Below are 21,881 nucleotides of genomic sequence, written 5' to 3' on the forward strand. Positions count from 1 at the left end.
CGCATCTCCAATTTATGTGACTGGGTTCAGGGTTCCTCGGTAGTAAAGTCAGTCTGGAAACTCCAACCCCATGAAGACCACTCATCTAGTGTAAGAATCACAGAACTGCAGAGTTCGAAGGGACCCAAAGGCTCATCCAAGTCCAACATCCCGCAATGTAATCATTATAGATAACCTACGAGGGGTCAATTTCAAACACAGCAGACCATCGAGTCACAAGATCAGGATACCTCTGACCTCCTTCATGCTATTGCTGAGTTTACTTGAAAAGGGAAGAACATCTGTATGTATAATGTTGGCAAACTTCCCACGCTTACTGAAATGTAACCGTTAGGTGTTTCTTCATAGAAGGAGAAAAGGTCAAAATAGCAAAAATCAGAAGGGGAAAGCCCACCATTGTCAGCGAAATAATAATCAGTTATGGAGAAGGCGTGGTGGGAATAGTTTTAAGATTGCTTATCCAAGTCATGCTTGGCCAGTTTGATATTCACTCCAGCCCTAGGAAGACTAAGTTATATGCAGCAAAGATATACCGTAGATTCCGGCATATAAGACGACTTTTAAACCCCGGAAAATCCTCTAAAAAGTCAGGGGTCGTCTTATACGCCCAGTTGCCTAATACGCCAGAATCTACGGTGTGTATATATATATATTTGGTTCAAACCGGTAAGGATGTTTGCATCTGAGAAATGTGAAGCTTTGCAATTTCTCGACTAGGTTTGCATATGCAGAATTTGGGGAGGTGCGACCCATGGCAGCACAACAGGCCTGTGGACTGTTGCAATCCCTCATCCTAGGCTGCTGAAAGGAGTTTTGGCAGAGCAGGTGGTTAAAAAATACCCCATTGCCCCTTATGCTAGTTTTTAGAACCACAGTTCAATACTTAGTGGGTGGTGAGAGCCTCTGTCTAATGGTAGAGCCGGCCCGTACTTTTGCTTCCCGCCATAGCACATAATCCATGCAATGTGAGTGCTCAGCATGGATGCTTGCATATGTGGCAGCCCAAATCGCACTATTTATTCCCCAGGATAGGGGGGGAAAGAAGAACAAGGGGGAATAGTCACATGATGCTGGATGTTGCAGGTGTGCCCCCCCCCCCCGCCGCCCCATGGAGCACTTGTACCATGCATTAAAATTTGATCAGGAGTGAGGAACTGTTTTCAGCCTGGAATAACTGGGCAGAGCAATGAATGCAGAGTCCACCTCTAGATTTTAGGCTACCCTCCTGCATCCTTCCACACACACCTGTCTCTATCCTCCATCCAAGCAAGGAGGTGGCATGAACAGAGCTAAGGACACATCACATTCAAGCCAGGCAAAAACACTCAAGGAGGGTGCAGAGCAGGGCCTGTAGGGGTGTGGCTGACTAGGAGGCCTGCAGAGAATTTTGACGGCCAGATAGAGAGGTCCAGAGGGCAGCAATTGGCCCCTGGCTTAGACGCAAGGACAGAAAACAGGCCTGGTCTTCCAGTACAGGGGATGCTTTGGAAATGTCCGAACTGCACCAAAGGTCAAACAGGGCCACGCAAGAAGAGGAAACTTTTGAGCAGGCACACATCTGGGCTTGCACCCTGTGGGCCACAGGGAAGCTGTATTTTAGCAGCCTTCGTGCAGGGCACCTAATTCTTAAGCAATACCTTCTTCCTACTGTTTTGTTTTGTTTTTTAATGATGGAATCTACATTGTAACTCACACAAATACAAGACAAGGAGAACCAGATATTTGGCTTTGGAGCCAAAGCTGCATAGCTATGCTAAGTCTGCAACTTCTACAGCAGCCCCAATGCCTTTGTCCTCAAGGATTTACAGTTGCATGTGGGGATTCCAACCCCCCCCCCACACACACACACATGCAATGTTCCCTCCTCAAATCTGCCCCAGAGGGCTGGAAGGGGAAACCCAGATTTGGTGGGCACATAGGGAAGTTTCAATGTGCAAATGTAAACCCTTGAACTAATGGAATGGGTTGCTTATCGTTGCATTGGATGCAACCCCCACTTATTGGCAATGATCCAAGCTGGTGGCAAGTGGCCCCCAAATTCCCATAACCCACTGAATGTAAAAAAACAAACAAACGCAGGAGGGTTTAACCCTGATCCAGAAGTTTCTCAAGTGCATATGGAGGCACAGGGCCTACGTGGAGCAGGCAGCTCTTCTTGCAGAAAGTGGTCTATCATGGACACTGCCCCTTCCATTAGAATGAATGGGGAATCCTCATCATGCAAGAGGTGCTACCTCTGCACTGGGGTGCACTCAGGACTTCATCATCTTCACTTGCATTAAAAACACACAAACAGAAAATTTAACCAGTGTATGAACCTTTGTGCGCCTAGATATGTATATATTTTTTTGCTTCCGTGAATGTGTACTAAGTGCTTTGCAGAAACTACTTTAGCCCTCAGTTTTACAAATCAACAAGTCTCACACTCTAACCCCCTCCCCACTTTTTTTGTTTTGTTTTCTCCTAAAGCATGGGAAAGTATTGAAAGATAAATTTTTTTTTTCTTTTCTTTTACTATGGCAGTAATACCTGATTCAATTACAAGACACATAAGGGGTTAGAGGGAAGAAACGACTATTTTGCAAAAGGTTAAAGTGGCACATCTCCTCACACAATAAGTGTGCAACATGACTGAGAATTCTGGAACTCTGACCAAAAGCAGATTTCCTAATAAATTAATAAAACAGAACAAAAAAATCTCATATAAAACAAGATCCAAATATTTTTTTAAGCCAATGTTAAAACCTTCAGGAATGATTCTCTCTCTTCATAGATATATATAGATATATATTTATATTTTCCTGAATTTATTAAAATAAAATTTTCTCTTAGGAAAAAAGAAAGAAGCTAGTTTAGACTCTGATCCTGAGAGAAGTGGTTCTGCTAGTTGCTAGCCTCGTGGAATTGGGTAAGGATTTCATGCAAGACCTCTGGAAATGAAGAGAGGTTTGTAGCAGCAGCATTTGGGGGGCAGGGGTGTGCCCTAAGATAGCGAATGGGCAAGACATTGTTGTTGCCCCACCTTACCCACTTCGGTTGCATAACCACCATATAACGAAGGTCACAAAGGAACCTCTCAGCAGTCCTTCCTTGCCACAATATCTTTCATCCAAACTAGAAACAGAGCTCTGAAAACAGCCCTGTTCATCCCCCTTCCCTGGTAATGTGCAGTAATGGAAATGCATGATGTGATTGCGTAACACTGCAGGGTTCCCCAATTACGCACTGGGTGGCCAAGTGTTGGAAACGGTCAGAAGCTGTGTCAAGGAACAGGTGGGCTTTCAGAAACTTATCCAGTGGGGAGGTAGAAGTTCTGTGGTCCCCCAAAAAGATCCGAGACAGCAAATCAGGGAACCAAAGCAGGAGAGTAGGCTGGGAAATGTCTCCTGACAAGAGCTTGCTGGATCAGGCCTGTGACCCATCTAAACCAGCACCTTGTCCTTGTGGTGGCCAACCAGATGACTATGGGAGACCAGCAAGCAGGACTTTGAACACAAGAGTACTCTCCCTTCCTGTGGCTTCCAGCAACTGGCCTTCAGAAGCGTTCCTACCTCCGACAACCAAGATGTTCAGGCTGGGGAACAAGCTCTGAAGCCGACGAACAGCCCGCGTGATGACAGAAGAGTTTGGATTTGATATCCCGCTTTATCACTACCCTTAGGAGTAGTGGGGCTGAGTGGGGCTGAGAGACTTCAAAGAAGTGTGACTAGCCCAAGGTCACCCAGCAACTGCATGTGGAGGAGCGGAGAGGCAAACCCGGTTCCCCAGATTACAAGTCTATTGCTCTTAACCACTACACCACACTGGCTCTCAGAAGCAGCTACTGCATCCCAGGTGGCGCCAGTGAACCACTGAGTTGTGTACGGGAAAGAGGGGCACTGGCGAGGGAAGTGGCATGCTGCAGCCCAAGTCCTGGGACTCCCACTTCGTGACCTGCCCCTTTCTCAGCACAGTGGGGGCTAGCGATATGGGGAAAGGGATGGTAGAGGTCACACGCCTTTCCAATGTGACACATTACGAGGGGGAGCTGAATACGGTGCTTCCATGTCGGTGGCAGCCAAACGTTTGCCATTCTTCACAACCAACTCTATGGTAACATGTCAAAGCTGGAAGGAGCATCAAGCGGTTTCTCTCTGACTACGCACAACTTCTCAGAGGATCAGAGTCAAAGTCAACAAGGACGAGGGATGGGGGAGAGAATTATCTCACAGACTTAAAAGCATGCCCAGCAAGCACAGCCTTGTAAGACTAAATTAAAGGTTGGAAATGGGAGGGAAACAAAGAAACAGAAATTGTTACTAAATCAACCTGGTTTGAAAGTTCACAGCTGTGTACTACAAAGTGTAATAATTATTTCTTCTTCTTTTTTTCCGGCCATACAAAAATAACATATTGCAACTCAAAAGTGCAGATATATATATATATATATATACTGTATATTGTTTTAAAATAAACAGTTGACTGTGTTTTTTCTCCTTTTTTATCAAATAAAATATTTACACCATTTTGTTTTCCAGAGTCAGAAACGCTCTTCATGCTATCACCATGGGGACATCGTCTGAAAAGCCTGTGATCATCGGCGCTTCGTCGTCCTCGTCTCCTGGAATGAAACACATCCGTTTCAGAAAGAAATCAGAGAACTCGGAGATTACACCAAAGGTCGCTCAGCCTAACACTCGGTCAACGTGAGGAATCCTCTGCTTCGGGATCCCAGGAGAGCTGGCCAACATGGTCCTTTACTTTCCGAACCTGCCTGTTCAACAGTTGTACCAACGGGAAATTCCTCCTAATGTTTAATCCATCATTTCCCATTGCAGATGTTTTGGTCTCTCTGGGCTGTATCCAACGTTCTCTGACTACCGGCATGAGAGCTCTAGTGCAATTTGTTAGTTGCTTTATCTTGCCCAAGGCAATCCATAGCAACTTACAAGCAATATTGTTTATTAATCATTATTAATATTTATCAAATTTCTATACTGAGGATCATCTGAGGATCGCAGAGCAGCTTACAATATAAAAACACAAAAATACGTAACATAGTCACAAAAATAATACCCTCCAACAGTTTAAAAGACCATAGATTGTTTAAGGCCTGGGGTGAAATGGAATGTTTTTGCTTTCCGTGGCACCTAAAGATATATAATGAAAGTGCCAGGTGGGCCTTCCTGGGGAGAGCATAGCAGAAGCGGGAAGCCACTGCAGATAAGGCCCAATTTCGTGCTGCCACCCTCCAAACATTTTGTGGAGGAGGCACATGAAGGAGGGCCTCAGATAATAATTGCTGGGTCTGGGTTGGTTCATATGGGGAGAGGTGGTCCTTGAGGGCCCCCCTCAAACTGTAAATGCTGCAATTGAAATATACACAAAGGCTAATTACCAAAACACCCTCAACCTCTGTGGTAAAGGTAAAGGGACCCCTGACCATTAGGTCCAGTCGTGACCGACTCTGGGGTTGCGGTGCTCATCTCGCTTTACTGGCCGAGGGAGCCAGCGTACAGCTTCCAGGTCATGTGGCCAGCATGACTAAGCCACTTCTGGTGAACCAGAGCAGCGCACGGAAACACCGTAAACCTTCCCGCCGGAGCGGTACCTATTTATCTACTTGCACTTTGATGTGCTTTCAAACTGCTAGGTTGGCAGGAGCAGGGACTGAGCAACGGGAGCTCACCCTGTCGCAGGGATTCGAACCACCAACCTTCTGATCGGCAAGTCCTAGGCTCTGTGGTTTAACCAAAGCGCCACCCGCGTCCCATTCAACCTCTATAGCTTAATGCGATTGTTGCCCTCATGAGATTCCACCCATTTAAGTCCAAGGCTTAGGAAAACAGCCTCACCCACCTAAATCATCGCCTGATGAGAATATTGCTGACCCCAGTCGGGAGCTGTAGTGGCTGTTTGCGAAGGCCGTGAAGCTATTCTGAAGTCTTCTGTGCCTCATGTACAAGGCAACAAACCCTATGCCCACTGTCACTAGCAAGAGGAATAACATCGGCACCACAATGGCAGCCACATCTGTAGGCTTGCTCATGGTGGATGCAGCAGGATCTCTGCCTGCAGAAGGAGAAACAAAGAATGTGATTCAATTTGTTGGCTACCCAACACAAATACGAGCATCACGCATCTGTTCCCTGGGCATCTCACAAAGATAAATTGCTATAATACAGTATTAGTAAAGAGAATTCTAACAGCAGTATTAGGACATAGATTTCCAGTGAGATTGAGAAAATATCAGATCTGAAAAGCCTGGGGAACTCCATGCCTCAGTGGAGTTTTAAGTACTCGGCTGGAATGAAAGCCATTGTTTGCAACCTGCATATCAGTTGTTTACACCATAATGTCAACCGAGACTTTGTATTTTCACAGAATGATGCAGGAGCTGCTTGATTTAATATTTGTATTCTGCTTTTCCAACAAATGTTGAGCTCACAACACTTTATAGTAGCATTATTTAAAAAAACACCAAATGTTGCAATCATTATAATATCAAACACAATAGCATATAAATAAAGCAAACAACAGCAGCAACAAAGTCATCAGAACAACTGCAATAAAGTCATATTATGCTGCTATAAAGTTCCACATACTGCTATGGTTATGAAAAGTTGGAAGGCTAAAACCCTGGGCAGGGCCAGTTGAAGGCAGGTGTCCTTCTAGCCTGATAATTATTTGGCTGGAAGCAGCAATGTGGTGGTCCAGAGTTAAGGACCTGTTACTATTGTGGCAGCAGGGTCTCTCTCTCCAGCATCCTAGAACCACCAAATTAACATGAAAGGAGGTGAGTCAGTCACTGAGGAACGGCTCCTAGGGTCAGTCTTGAGAAGGCATATGGAAAGACCACCAAGGAGGAGTTGTTCCGTATGCTCCAGAGCTAAGCAATTAGGGACCCTGAAAACTCAAGGCACTTCAGTTTCAAGAGAATAGGGTGCAAGCCCTGTTACGTACATTGGCAGCTCACAGAAAACACAACTTAAGTCGCTCCGAAAGAAGACACCGGAGTACTCGAGATAATTTGCCCATAAACGCGCACAGAAGATGATAGATCTAGCTGAAGGGCAACGCGTGGAGATATGCATTGATAGCAGCAGTGTTCCAGGCTTCCAAACGTTAACACGGTGAGTGTTGAAAAGAAAATACACGGAAGCAGAAGTGAATCAGAGGGGGAGATCTTCTCCTTACCGCTTCCCACTTCGTTGTAAAGTAGCGTTGCAGGCTCCCCGCACACCTGTCCGCTGTAAAGACACCTTGCTTGCACCGTGAAGGAGTAATTATGCCCCATCTTCAGGTTGGAGACTTTGAAGACGTTCTCCGTGGTATTGCCCAGGTACAACGTGCTATTTGTCACACTGTCAAACATGTGTATTTCATACCCCTGAAATTAAGCACAAAACACACAAAAAGCAAGGTAATTTGGTTCTGGGTTGAAATATTGGGTTGTGTCCAAATCAAGTTTTACCCAGAGCAGGTCCACTGAAATGAATGGACCTAATAATAATAATAATAATAAATTATTTATATCCCGCCCTCCCCAGCTGAATCCGGGCTCAGAGCAGCTAACAACAGTAAAAATAACACAGTTTACATAAAATCACAATCAATTAATTGAAATACATTCTAAAATCAATTCATTCTAAAATCAATTCAGAGTCAAATTAATGGCAACCATTGGGCTAGAGTTCTATGAGGATTACAGAAGGAAGGGGCCAGACTGTGTCGTGGCCAAAGGCCTGGTGGAACAGCTCTGTCTTGCAGACCCTGCGGAAAGATGTCAAGTCCCGCAGGGCCCTAGTCTCTTGTGACAGAGTGTTCCACCAGATCGGGGCCACGGCCAAAAAAGCCCTGGCTCTGGTTGAGGCCAGCCTAACCTCCCTGTGGCCTGGGATCTCCAAGATGTCTTCCCAATGCTGCATGTTGCTGCTGGTTACTGGGAGGGGAGAGGGGCACGGCAGCGGAGAGCCTGGTGTGGGTGCGGCTGGGGTGGTTCTATTGCTCTGCCTGCACAGTGCTGAGTTCCCTGCTGCCTTCCCCTCTTGGGAACTGGCAGTAATGCACAGGACAGGGTAACCAGCAGTGCAGTCACAACCTGGGCTACCCTACCGCCAGTTCACTACTCTAATCGAAGGACTGTCGCTAGTGCAACAGAAAAACACAGGCTACAGCTTGCTGGCGTATTTTAGTCAGGAAAAAACATTCAGAGCTGCTGTGTTGCAGCGGTCAAAAAGGGAACAGAGGGGCAAGGCAGCTCATCCATCCCCTTGAAGCCAATAGCTTCAAGTTTCCTTGGATGGTGTTGGACAAATTCTCATGGAGGATACAGCTATCAGTGGCTACTAGCCAGGGTGGCTATGATCTGGCTCCATAGTTGGAGGCAGTCATGCTTCTGAATACCAGTTGCTGGAAGCCACAGGAAGGGAGAGGGCTCTTGGGCTCAGGTCCTGCTTGCACACAGGTTGGCCACTGCAAGAACAGAATGCTGGACTAGATGGGCCCTTGACCTGATCCTGGACACAGGGAGGAGAAATCGACTGCCAGTTCCCTTTGCTGGAGCCTTCGAACATTCTGGACTTGGCTTGGGGAAAACGCCTTTTTGTATTTTCTCGCAGGCTTTGCAATCTTCTGTCCATTTTTTAAAATGCTGCTTTGTGCTCATCTCAATTTTGCTGTTTGCCGCTACACTGCTTTCACATGGTGAATGTCTTTACTTTTATCATTTTGTGGGTTTTTTAGCTTTCCCTAAGCTGCCCTGGGGACTTGCAGAAGGGCAGGGTGTCAATCAAATCAAGAAAGAATGAGTGGTTAAAAAAAGCATGGCACCCTGAGTGTGGTTATAACTGCTAGCATGTAGAGTTAATATGCAGCAGTGTAAGTTAGCTTAGTTAAGTGAATCCTTGCTTGGAACACACCCTCAGTTGAAAGGTATTCATGGTGTAATGGTGAGACATGGTGTAAAATAATAAAGCTTCTGTTTAATAAAGGAAGTACATTATTGATATGAAAGAGTTCTGCAGTGCTAGCTATCTAAGTTGGAGAAGCAAAGAAACCATGTTTGCCCCTTTGTTCTCTGTACACTGATACATCCAAGACCTCCAGGCCCAGAGAAAGTGTGTGAGGAAGAGCAAAAAGTTGTAAGCAGGATGCAACCTAAGACTTATCAGTCTAAACATCAAAGAGATAGAGAGAAGTCAGCATAGAGGAAAAAAGTGCAGGGACAGTCTGGAAAGCTGGAGATGCCTTTATCTGTCTCAGCCCATGGAAACCTCTCTCAGCAAGCTGAGCTGCTCCCAAACTTCCAATAGCAACTTACCCGGCTTTCGCTAAAATGACTTTCTTTTAAGGCTAAACTCTTCCAAAACAACAAGATGTGGTCATTTTCTGCTATAATCTTTAAGGCATCTGGTGCAGCCAGGGAAACTGCAAAGGAAGAAGGGAAACATTTAGGTAAGTAGCAATCTGTCCACCAGTCTCACTCAGTTCTTTGAAATGCCTATAGATAGAGAATGCAATATGCGCTGGATTCCAAAGCGTATCTACTCAAGAGCCAAGCCCTATTGAGTTCAATGGGGCTTAAACACCCAGGTTTTGCTTTGCCTTCTTCTTTATTGAAAGATAAAAAGTACACAATTACAAGTGCACAGGAGGAAGACACACCCAGGTTTGTGACAACAGGAATGCAGACTTTGGCTGGGGAGGGAAACAAGGAAGTACAAACTCAGCACGGTCCTCTTATTCCACTACTTTTTCTCGGACATTCCTTACCTGTGTTAAGTTTCAAACTGGCCTCTTTGCTCATGTTTCCCAGCTGGACGATGATATGGTACTTGCCACCAGGTTCCAACTTCTTGATGGTATACTCCACGGTGCTGTTGCGAGTTTTCACCTTGTAGATCCGGTCTGTTTTCTTTATTAAATCTTTCACTGCTACCGCATACAACTGAAGGGAGCAGAATGGTGAGTTGCTCCTTCTCCCACAACACCCCACTTCTCCCTTTAAGTGCCTGAAATGCTAAAGGCCAGCTGAAGCATCAAGAGGATTTGGCCTTTGCTTAAAGGAGAGCTCCATAACTACTGTAGATTCCGGCGTATAAGATGAATATTTAACCCCAGAAAATCCTCTAAAAAGTCAGGGGTTGTCTTATACGCCGGGTATGGGTTCGCTGGGCAGCAGCAGTGGGCAGCGGGCTCCGCTCCGCTCCGCGCTGGGAGGAAGCCAACACTGGGCGTATAAGTCGACCCCCCGAATTGGCAGCTGCCAATTTGGGGGGGGGGGTCATCTTATATGCCCAGTTGCCTAATACGCCGGAATCTACGGTAGCCTAGAAAGCCATCTCCCCACCCAGCACTCTCCAAAGCCCATCTCTTAGAAAAAGTTTGGTGGAACTGAGTGGCATTTATTTAGCTTGTGTTTGATTTCTATCCTTTCCCAATATAATAATAATAATAAAACAACAACAACAGCAACAATCTCACCATATCTTGGTCAGGAGAATCGTAAGGAGACTCCCACTTGATAACCGCAAAGGTTTTTGCCAGGTGCACAGAGTGAAGGTGCCGAGGGGGGAGGCGACTGTCAGGAATCATCTTCACAACGATGTAATCAGAAGGTGGCCCTTGGTATGGGGATATCACACGTACCTTAAGGAGGTCGGCAGTTGTTAGTCGGTTATACAGCTTTCTAGCATGTCCCCCGCCTCCTTTTATAACCCACAACTCAACAGAGTAACCGCAGCCGCTTGATTCAATAAAGGTTACTTGACTCCGGGAAGGTAACTTCAAATCAGTGCTTCCCAAAACTTGGGTCTCCAGCTATTTTTGGACCACGACTCCCATCATCTCTAGCTAGCCAGACCAGTGGCCACGGATTATGGGAACTGCTTTAAATGCACGCCTCTGTATTTTGCTACAAGGCCATTTCAGCAAAATGGCTATGTTGAGCATGGAACTAGCACACAACGCAGCAGTCCAGCTGCTCACAGAGCTTCCCATCCGCAGGCATGTAACTCCTGCACTTAAGGATCTTGCACTGGCTGCCTGTCTGAACCAAATCCGAGGTCTTCCTGTTAAGATACATTCCCAGGGAATGTGTCAGAAATGAACATATCTCTGGAAACAAGATTGAAACCGAATCTGAATGGCTTTATGGCAAGGGCAGCCAACCTGGTACCCTCCTGGTGTTGCTGGGCTACACCTCATATCATCCCTGGCCATCAGCCATGCTGCTGGCACTGATATGAGTTAGAAGTTCAGCAGCTGGAGGGCACCAAGCTGGATAATGCTTCTATACAATGGCAGCACTGAGTAGGGAGAACAAACATCTTTTAGACCATAAAGGGCACCAAAGCCAATCGAGTCTGCATGCAGAGGTGAAACAGCAACCCACCCCACCTCCCCACAAAAAAAAGCAAAACGTTTGCCGGACGAAATTCAGTTCAGCTTTAAAATCCAGCTGCTTGAAAAGCATTCTCACACAGGAAGGTTTTTATCTGACACTGGAAAAGTGATGACAATGGGCAGGAAATTCCACAACATGTGTGTCGGTGTCCCAACAGAGAAGACCCTGCTGTTCTCGTTTAGGGACTTTTATCTCATAAAGAGAAGGAACCTATTCAGAAGAGCCTCTTCCCAAAACACCAAAGGCATGCTTGTGCATGCAGTGTACGTGGCACATGTTAGAGGTGCCCAAGCAAAAATATACAGGTGATCTGCCCCTATGAGCTTACACTAGAACACCTTAAATGGGTATAAGGCTACTAGCCCTTAAGAGAATAAGCCGCAACCCTGAGAATATCGTATTGTTCTTTGTGACATTTATACCGCCTTGTGGTTCGGGCAGCTTCCTCAAAGTAGTAGAATAGGAGCACAGGAACTTGACCCTATATGGAGTCTTGCTCAGTGTTGTCCACACTGCCTGGCAAAACAGCATGCCTGGATTTCAGGCAGTGGATCTTCCTATCTGGAGATGTCAGGGATCGGAGTGGGAATCGTCTGCGTGCCAAGCAGAAGCTCTGCCCCGATCTATGGCCCTTCCCTAATCAGTTGCCCTCTTTTGATATTGAATTTATAAACAAAAGCCCAAGTTGCATTGGTTGGCAGGAGCGGGGAGGGGGAGAAGATGAACGATGCACTCCTTACCAGAAATAAGTATTGCTCATCTCTGTTGACAATGACTGTAATGTTGTGCAGTGTGGTGGTGGCATTGGTAGGATTCCTGTAGAGCTCCAGGAAAGATGTAGCATAAAATATGCCATATACCTGCCAAAGGAAGGGTGCCGGGGGGGGGGAGATGCAAGCAAGAAAAGCATGTTGAAACTCTTTCCCCACCCTAAAATCTTGCAAACAAATCCAATGAATTTTCCAACCCATTAAAAAATAAATAAATGTAGCCATCCACAGTTGCAGTGGTCTTCGTGGCAAACTGAACTGATTCCTGAAGTTTAAAAAGGAATGAATTACAGTCATACCTTGGTTCTCAAATTTAATCTGTTCTGGGAGTCCATCCAACTCCTCAAACAGTTCAAAAACCAAGGCACGGCTTCCAATTGGCTGCAGGAGCTTCCTGCAGCCAATCAGAAACTGCATTGGACGTCGGCTTTCAAAAAAACATTCGCAAACTTGAACACTCACTTCTGGGTTTTCGACATTCGGGAGCCAATTTGTTCGACAACTAAGACTGTATCTTCAAGAGTATAAAGGCTTTTCTGTCTGGTTGCCGGCTATTAACTCTGGACCAAATGCACATCCAAGCAAATGGATTTTACACTAAACAGATATTTACTGAAAGTCTCATCTCTCACAACCAATCTCCACAATTTGGACCATATAATACTGGTCCTGAGAGACCCGCATTGGCTCCCAGTACGTTTCCGAGCACAATTAAAAGTGTTGGTGCTGACCTTTAAAGTCCTAAATGGCCTCAGTCCTGAAGGAGCATCTCCACCCCCATCGTTCTGCCTGGACACTGAGATGCAGTGCCAAGGGCCTTCTGGAGGTTCCCTCACTGCAATAAGTGAAGTTACAGGGAACCAGGCAGAGGGCCTTCTCAGTAGAGGTGCCTGCCCTGTGGAATGCCCTCTCATTAGATGTCAAGGAAATAAGCAACTATCTTATCTTTAAAAGACATCTGAAGGCAGCCCTGTTTAGGGAAGTTTTTAATATTTAATGCTGTATTGTTTTTAACACTCGATTGGGAGCCACACAGAGTGGCTGGGGAAACTCAGCCAGATGGACGGAGTATATTATTATTATTATTATTATTATTATTATTATTATTATTATTTGCATGGGAGACTTAGGTTCAAATCTGAGTTATAAAGCTCATTGGATGGCTCTGAGCAACTCACTAACTTAAGTACCACAAACCTGGAAATCCTACGTTCATCATTTGAGGCCCTCCTCCAAAGGAGGAGTGGAAGGTGGTGACATGAGAACGGGCCTTTTCAGTGGTGGCTCCCAAACCGTGGAACACTCTCCCCAGAAAGAGACACCTGGTGCCACTGCTACCAACTTCCAGGCACCAGACAAAGATGTTCCTGATTAGGTCTTAATTGGGGGTGTAGGGTATGATTATCCACAAGCCTGTATTGATGTTCAACTTTAGTAAGGTTGGATTTCTCCTTTTTATGTTATTGCAAGATGAACACTTTTAGTTAAATTTCTTTTTTATACTGCGTTTTAAATTTTGTGCTTTGTACGCATTCATAATTGTTACTTGCTTTGATACATTTTTTTTTAAATAATCAACAAACAAGTGGCCTACCACACCAGCTTTGGATGGGATATACACCCTGAAAATAGGAAAACAATAAGCTTGCCACTTTTTGATGAAAAACCATTGTCTTTAACAGCTGGGCTATGCAGCATCCTGAACACAGGATTCTGCTAACTGGGACCAACTGCAAAAATTACACGTGAATGGCAGGCAGACATTTAGAAAGAGGACAGGCTCTTCTGCTCTGTCTGGGGGCTCTTTCCACAAGAAGAAAAAGAAAGGAACCCTTACCACATTCTTGGGGCCAGTCCAGTTGCACTCCACCGCTGTCTGGTTCACAGCTTTAGCTTTCAGACTGGGAGGGGGCGGTCTTGTGCCGCTGGTCACCACGTGGGCAAAAGACAGAGGGCTGTCCCCCAGCTCCGTCTTGGCCCATGCAGAAATCTCATACTGTGTCTGAGCAGTCAAGTTACTCACTGTTGAGGGCGAGGAAAACAATTGGGCTAAGCAGGGATGTGGAGCACCCTCCCCAAATAAGGCTGGTCTAGGGCCGAGCCAAAAGAATCTCCCACTTTGGCAGTCCATTTCCAGGTTGCAAAGGGTTTTGCTTGCTTGCTTGTTTCAAAAAAGGGAAGCATTCTGAAGATTTTGCATCTGGCCCTGTGAAATTCACCTGATTTAGTGGTCATGTGGGCCCAGTAGCAGTAGGTTCAGATAGGGTGGTGTTGCTCTCCAGCTTTCTGAACACTTAGCATTTTTGCTGTTCCCAGGTGAGTCACCTGGGGAGAATCCAGAGGGCCAGCCCAAAATACTTTGTTGCCTAGGGATGCCTAGGCAGTGCCTCCACCTCCCGTGTACATTCCCTGTACAAGTTGTTCACTAGACTAGTAAATGAATCTTTTCCCCCCATTCATCCAATGGACCTGGGGTCATCAGCAAGCTTAGGTAGTGGGCAGCAAGCCATGTGACACATAAAGCAAGTATTGTTCTCCAGCACCTTCCTGCCCGCATGCACCACCCACTGCCTCAGGCTGATGCCTCACCCCTGTCCAACGATAGGACCGGCCCTGCTGATCAGTGGTAATCCTCCATTAGATGTTGCCAGATGAAATGAATATTCCGGTGAGGCTTACCAGTTTGTGCCGACTTTCCCCCATCAATGAGCAAGGATATTTTTTCTTGTCTGTGGGTGTCGAAAGTCCAGAAGATTTTCACAACGTAACCGTTCACCTGTCAGGCGGCAGCAGAGAATGCATAGGACAAAAAAGTAAGCAAGTCCATGTGTTTTAAATGGCAAGTTTGAAGTACCAAAAGCTCCTTGTAACTGACTGATCACTCCTATATATGTCAACTTGACCAGTAGTTCAGGAATGAGAATAATTATGCTATAATCTGCTCTGATTCTCCTCCCCATCTTTGGTTTTGAAAGGCAGCTCTCTAAGGAACTTGGTGCAACAGAAACATAATGGATCATTGTTAACTAAATTAAGAGTGATTAAGTGCAAGGCAGAAATATACTCTATTATCTTTGCACCTCCCAAAAAAGGCTCTGTCAGACAAAATGGATACCAATACCAGGAATTTTATTATGTTTAAGATTCAGAGCTAGCGTAATTAAAACTTCTGTTTGCCTAGGAATTGCAAACCCCTAATGGCATCACAATTATGCTTTATTTGCCTCCCTCCCAACACCTGCTCCCAATCCATCACCTTAGAGAACCTTTCCAAAGCACAGCATTTATACGTCAGTTCACAAAATCTTCTTTTGTGTGGTGTATTTGAGCTGGGCTTTTCAGCCACGAATTTTTATTACCTGAATGTTAGCTTCCATTTTGAGGGTGAAGCTTATGGAGTTTTCAGTGTAGCTATCAATATGGATCGTAGGTGGTGGAATAACTAAGGCAGAGGAAACAGAGGAAACTGGCATCAGACACTAAACTGAAATTTGCAAAATTCCAATGGAAAATTCTCTTTTTGTGTTTTCAGCTTACTCTGCCAGTCCATCACAGTGAATGTATCTGGACACTAGTAATGAACTGGTAGATTGTGACCCACAAGTAGGTCTCAACAGTGTTTAATAAATAATAATAAGAACAACAACAACAACCCATTCCTTTTTAAATAATAGGGGCTGATGTATACGTTACAGTCCCCAAAATATGGATTATAAAGTCTCACATTCCCACTCCCTCTTGCATGCAAAGTCAATGCCAACCATGATTAGGAGTATGATTTGACTGTGCTGAATTAATTACAGTCAATCCTCTTAAACTAACAGTTTAAACCAAGTACCTGCACCCCTGATGCTATGAGGACTCCCACTCCCATCAGTCCCATGCAGAATGGCCAACGATCAGAGATTATGGATGTTGCAGTCCAGAAACAAGTTCCCCATCCCTGCTCTAGGGTTAGGATGGATGTTGCTACAGGCATCCCAAGTAAGCTTGTGTGTGTGTGTGCGTGTAGAGGGGCATAATTTTTAGGCAAGAGGGGATGAGCTGGTGGGAGGAAAAGGCCCATTCTCACAGTCCCATTCCTGATCATTTAGCCCAGATTTCACCAATTTTGTCGCTGGACTACAATATCCATCATCCTGATCATTTACCATGGTGGCTGGGGATGATGGGATTGTAGTCCGTTAACAGCTGGAGGGTTTTAAAAAAGTGTTGTTAGTAGGGAATGGTTAAGTTTGGGAAAAGGCATAGCTGTTTAATGTAGCAAGTGATTAATATTTACAATATGTGCAAGTCGTTAGCTACTATAGATGGATTTGTAATTGGCACACTGAACAGCCTAGAGAAGAGAGCGAGAGGAACATAATGAACGTCCCAAGGCTGCCAGTGAATATATTAATATTAAAATAACAAAATGTGAGATGGCTCAGACTCATTTATAGATTTAGGTTTTGGGTTTTTTGCTCTCTCTGGTCTGCTTCCTGGTGCAGCAAAACAAAAGAGGTAAAAGAAATTAATCAGTTAATAGTTTACCTTTGCCTTTTACGGTTCGTATGGATTTGGAATCACTCCAGTTTCCCACTCCACGGCTGGTTACCGCAGCAACCTTTTCAAATGAGAAGGCTAGTTAATATGCAAGAAGGCATGCTGTTTGACTTTTTAATGAAAACAAAGCAGGTTTACAGGCGACAGCTGATGGGGAAATGGTGTGTAAGTGCCTTGCTTCTGTTCCTCAGACTTGGGAGCCTGAAAATGAGGTTCTGGGAAGCAAGAAGCCTCCAGGTGCCAGTAGTAGCCAGGGGTCCTGACGGCTGCTACAGCAAGGCCACTTCTCTAACCCTCACTCAGCATCATCGCCTCCTCCCACCTGCTCTCCATCCCTCTGGCAATGCCTGGTTTCACGCAGGACTCAGAGGAGCAAAAAGGAACTGAGAAGCTTCTGCTGCTGCCATCACAGACTGTCTCTGATGTTCAGGAGAGTTTCAAATGCAGTTTGCTGAGCTGCATTGGGGGCTGCTTTTCAAAGAGTGGGGCACGCAGATCTTTGTTATGCAGCTGTCAGGCACTCAAGACATGTTGTGGGCAGGCACCAATCAGCTGCAGGCTGGTGGTGCAAAGGGAGACCCTGATACCCACCTACCCCCTTCAGCAACATGTTGACCAAGTTGAAGGAAGGCAGCAGGTGTAAGGAAGGGCTATAGCTCACCGCTAGAGCACCCACTTTACATGCAGAACATCCCATTGTTTAAACTCTGTTCTCCCAAGACAGGGCTGGGAAATACCGTATTTTTTGCTCTAGAAGACGCACCCGACCATAAGACGCACCTAGTTTTAGAGGAGGAGAACAAGAAAAAAATGTTCTCTCCCTCTCTGCTCAGCACCTCTCCAGCAAAGCGGGAGGAGAAACGGAAGGGGCTCCGTTCTCCTGCCGCTTTGCTGAAGGGGCGCTGCATAGCTTTCCCTCTCTGTGCAGTGTCCCTTCAGCGAAGCAGCAGGAGAAGTGGAGCCCCTTCCATTTCTCCTCCCGCTTCGCTGAAGGGGCACTGCGCAGAGAGGGAAGGCTGCGCAGCGCCTCTCCAGTGAAGCGAAGCAAGGAGAGCAAGAGGGATCGATCCCTCTTGCTCTCCTGGCTTCAGCGAAAGCAATGCGAAGCCTCCTGAGCGCAGTGGGAGCGCTCCCGCTGCACTCAGCAGGCTTCAGGCAGCTATCCCCGAAGCCAGAAGAGCAAGAGGGATCGATCCCTCTTGCTCTCCTGGCTTCAGCGAAAGCTGCACAGCCTGCATTCGCTCCATAAGACGCACACACATTTCCCCTTAATTTTTAGAAGGGAGAAAGTGTGTCTTATAGAGAGAAAAATACGGTACCTGTCTGAGTCCCACTGCTAGCCATGGATCTAGACCAAGGTTTACTGGGTACCTGTGACCCTCCAGATGTTGCTGGATGAAATGCGTGCTCCAACACCATCAGGAGGGTTGCAAGTTCTGCACCCCAGAACTAGACGTGCCAATGGTCAGAACAGTGCAGCGCCAACACAGAATTATGCCCCACCCGTCAGCTGATGCCAGCTGCCCACTGAAATGACACCAGCTGATTGACAGGTGGACATTGTTTTGAAAATATAAGCTCCATAGGCCAAGACTGGCCTGTGAGCTGAGTTTCCCTCCCCCCCCCCACACACAGCTGCACCAGATCAGAGCTACTCCTGAGCTCTGGGGCAACAACTAACAGGCCGCTGCCCTCTTCTGCGCAGCAGACCAGAAGCAGCCAACCTTTTGCAAACCAGAGAAACTATTATCGGCAACACACACACACCCCAGAATAGAAGTCCTATTTCAAGTCTCATTTGAACAGGGATACAGGGTGGTGCTGTGGTCCACACCACTGAGCCTCTTGGGCTTGCCGATCAGAAGGTCGGCGGTTCGAATCCCTGTGACGGGGTGAGCTCCCATTGTTCGGTCCCAGCTCCTGCCAACCTAGCAGTTTGAAAGCACGCCAAAAAGTGCAAGTAGTTAAATAGGTACCGCTCCTGCGGGAAGGTAAACGGCATTTCCATGTGCTGCTCTGGTTTCACCAGAAGCGGCTTAGTCATGCTGGCCACATGACCCAGAAAAACTGTCTGCGGACAAATGCCGGCTCCCTCGGCCAGTAAAGTGACAACCCCAGAGTTGTCTGCAACTGGACTTAACTGTCAGGGGTCCTTTACCTTTACTTTTTACAGGTGGCGGAAGGAGGAGGGACCCTACCAGCACAAGCAAAAGCTTCTGTTGTTGCCTGTGCACCTGTGACTTTCACTGCTGACCTAGTGTGGAGAATACTGAGCTGAAAAGCCCAACAGCCTGACTGGGTATAAAGGCCGCTTCCCATCTGCCTATGCGAGGGGCAAATCACTTTCAAGATATATACTCACTCTGACTGTATATAACATGTTGACCTGCAGGCTCTCTATCTCCGAGTAGTTGCTGGCGGCTCTCACAGACGACCATTCCTTGGAACCAGCTCTGCTGTATTCCACCTGATATGGCAGAAAAGAGGGAGGAGGAGTCCTGGTTTGCAGCTATAGCAAAGCATCAGCGGACCCACTTCTTCAAGACAATGCACTGGGTGGAAGCGAAACTTCCAGTCTGAGCTGCCTGGGCTGTTCTCCCCAACTCCCCACTGGCCAGGTCAGGCAGATCCAAAGAGGGCTGCCCTTTCAGCTCTAGGAATGAGGCCCCAGGCCAAATTCCCTGATTATCATTTTCCTTCATGTATTGTTTTTAATTATGCTTTTATGTCTCAGTGCTGCGCACTGCCCCGGTATTTTATGATATAGAAAGTACAGAAATACTTCTGTGAGCACACACATTTCTCCAAGGCTCCCCCTCTGTACGGCATCAGTCCAGTTAATACTTACAACATATTCTCTGATCAGGCCATGGGCATTCGCTGGTGGTGCCCACTGGCAAACCACAACGCCTTCAGCTTCTCTCTTCAGCAACAACTGAAGATGTCGGGGAGGGTCTGGCACTGGGGGGGTGGAGGGAAAGGTGGGTGGGTATGATTAGTGACAAGGACAGAGCCGGCCTACGACATTTTGCTGATTGCACAAGATTTCATTCCATGAATTCCCCTTCCATTCCATGAATATCCCATTGCACAGAAAGGATTTGTCATATTACAGAATCTGGCCTATAAATGTTAACTAAGTAATACGTTTTACTGAAAGATAGTTTATTTTATGATGAATTTCCAATGTTACAATATCTCGACTCCACTCTTGGCAGCCTATTAATGCCAGTTTCTGGGAATCGAAAGTGGGGAAAGACGCTGCTGCGCTCAGGTCCCACTTGCAGGCTTCCTAGAGGCACTTGCTTACTCACTTAGCCTGGTCTCCTCAAGCATCACTCTTCCTATGCTCTTATGAGTCTCCTTGGGCACATTTATGTGGAAAAGCAGCCCACAAATTGATATAATAAACAAACAACGCTATCTATAGACACTGACCAGACTGGCAACCAAATCTTACTTTTTTTAAAAAAATATTAATCCTTTATTATATTTATTCACATAATATACATTCTTCACAATAAACAACTCCAAAATAAAGACAACTCCAAAATCAAATCATATGTAACAAAACCATACGCCTCATGCTTTCATTTACAACGATCTCCTCTCCGATACCTTTACTTGATATTTCTTGCTGCTTTCTTTATAAAAATTTAAATCGCTTAAATCCTATACCAATCATTAACAATTTCAATTAATCCCTTCACCTCCCTCCCCCACAGCCCAGTACTTCCCTCCACCTATGTGTGATCTTCTTTACCTACTATTATTTTTGTTATTGTTGTGTTATTCATTTATTTGTTCTCCCAGCCTTAGTACATTATTATCCTATCTCCTTGCACCTTTTAAACTTTTGCATATTAATTTTTAAGCTCCAGCACCGACTTTTTTCATGTATTCCTTACTTTAATAGTCATGTGGGGGGACAGCCTCCCCCAGTACACTTGAGGACTACCTTAGGGGCCACGAGACAGGCCTCAGGACACACACAGCTCGTGTCTGTGCCCTGCCCCTCAACACTTGTTGCCTGAAGCAGCTTATTCACTCTGCCTCCCTCTGCATGAGGGGAAAGCATCTTTCTAATCAAGTTTTGTACACTGGAATTATGTATGAAATAGCAACGCCACCCTGAGTCACCACACAAAATTTCAAGCCTAATTTCAGCGGGAAGAGGAAAAGGAGTCAGCACCCTGTGAGCAACAGGGTATTCCCCTGTTAGCAGGTGCGCACCACGCTGGCAAACTGAATGAGCCCTTCTCACCCAATGCAGAAAACTGCAAAATAATGCAAGGGCGACAGATCGTGCAGAAACACTGCAAGCCACATCCTCTGTAAATCGGTGCTTTGGGCTTAACAAAGGCATCTTTCATTCTGTAATTAATTCCACGTGTGCCACAAACGAGCGAGCTGACTTACGTCCTTCCGGGGTACGCAAGGTGATGAAATCGTTGGTGTTGTACGCTTTGCTCAGGCACTGAACCTGAACTTTGACCTGGTACGTGCTGTCTGGCTTCAGGACTTTCAAGACGCTGTTGGTTTTGTTGCTGTGGGTTTCTAAGGATTTCCAGACGCTCTCACCAACCATCCTAGATTTGGGAGTTTCAAAGAAGCATCAGCAACACTGCTTCAAAATGTAAATCAGGCAGGAGCCATTTCGGCAGCTGGAGATCATGGAATTGGCTCACATAAACATAATCCATCATCTAATTCTACTGTGGGGGCATGATCATTCTGGTACTCTTACAATGTCAGCAAGGCATGCTCTAAAACAGCAATGGGGAGTCTGTGACTCTCCAGTCGATGTTGAACAACAACTCCCATCATTCCTGACCAGGCTGGCTGGGACTGAGGGGAGCTGAAGTCCAACAACATCTGGAGGGCGAAAGATTTCCCATCCCTGGTCTATCTAAAACATGGGTGTCAAACACAAGGCCCGTGGGCCGAATGCGGCCCGCCAGACCTCGTCATGTGGCCCGTGTAGCCGCCGGCGGCCTTCACCTTTTATTCTCGCGCTTTTTTTTTGACACAAGAAAGCCGCCTCTTCAGCGCATGCGCGGCAGCCTACAAGCCAGAGAACGTCTGCTCTCTAGCGGCGCCGGCCGTTCTACACAGGAAACCTCCACTTTACATGCATTCAGGAAACCCACACTTGTTTTTATATTGAGCGCATGCCATCC

At 46.2% G+C, this 21,881-nt stretch overlaps 1 protein-coding gene across 1 annotated transcript in view; it reads right to left on the bottom strand.

The window, feature by feature from the left end:
* Positions 1–1,650: 1,650 nt before the first annotated feature.
* SORL1 (sortilin related receptor 1) overlaps positions 1,651–21,881 on the bottom strand; it is a 115,585-nt gene continuing 95,354 nt past the window's right edge. The window contains exons 35-48 of the mRNA XM_079954896.1: positions 21,121–21,290; positions 19,550–19,662; positions 19,064–19,168; positions 16,690–16,762; positions 15,516–15,598; positions 14,836–14,932; positions 13,994–14,178; positions 12,127–12,246; positions 10,465–10,629; positions 9,754–9,928; positions 9,302–9,408; positions 7,177–7,369; positions 5,839–6,051; positions 1,651–4,600 (exon numbers count right to left, since the gene is read on the bottom strand). Of these exons, the coding sequence (XP_079811022.1) occupies positions 4,533–4,600; positions 5,839–6,051; positions 7,177–7,369; positions 9,302–9,408; positions 9,754–9,928; positions 10,465–10,629; positions 12,127–12,246; positions 13,994–14,178; positions 14,836–14,932; positions 15,516–15,598; positions 16,690–16,762; positions 19,064–19,168; positions 19,550–19,662; positions 21,121–21,290 (1,867 nt within the window). The 3' untranslated portion in view covers positions 1,651–4,532. The remainder of the gene's footprint in view (positions 4,601–5,838; positions 6,052–7,176; positions 7,370–9,301; positions 9,409–9,753; positions 9,929–10,464; positions 10,630–12,126; positions 12,247–13,993; positions 14,179–14,835; positions 14,933–15,515; positions 15,599–16,689; positions 16,763–19,063; positions 19,169–19,549; positions 19,663–21,120; positions 21,291–21,881) is intronic.

This window comes from Podarcis cretensis (genome assembly GCF_951804945.1).
Source record: "Podarcis cretensis genome assembly, chromosome: 15".
In the NCBI taxonomy this organism is placed as follows: Eukaryota; Metazoa; Chordata; class Lepidosauria; order Squamata; family Lacertidae; genus Podarcis; species Podarcis cretensis.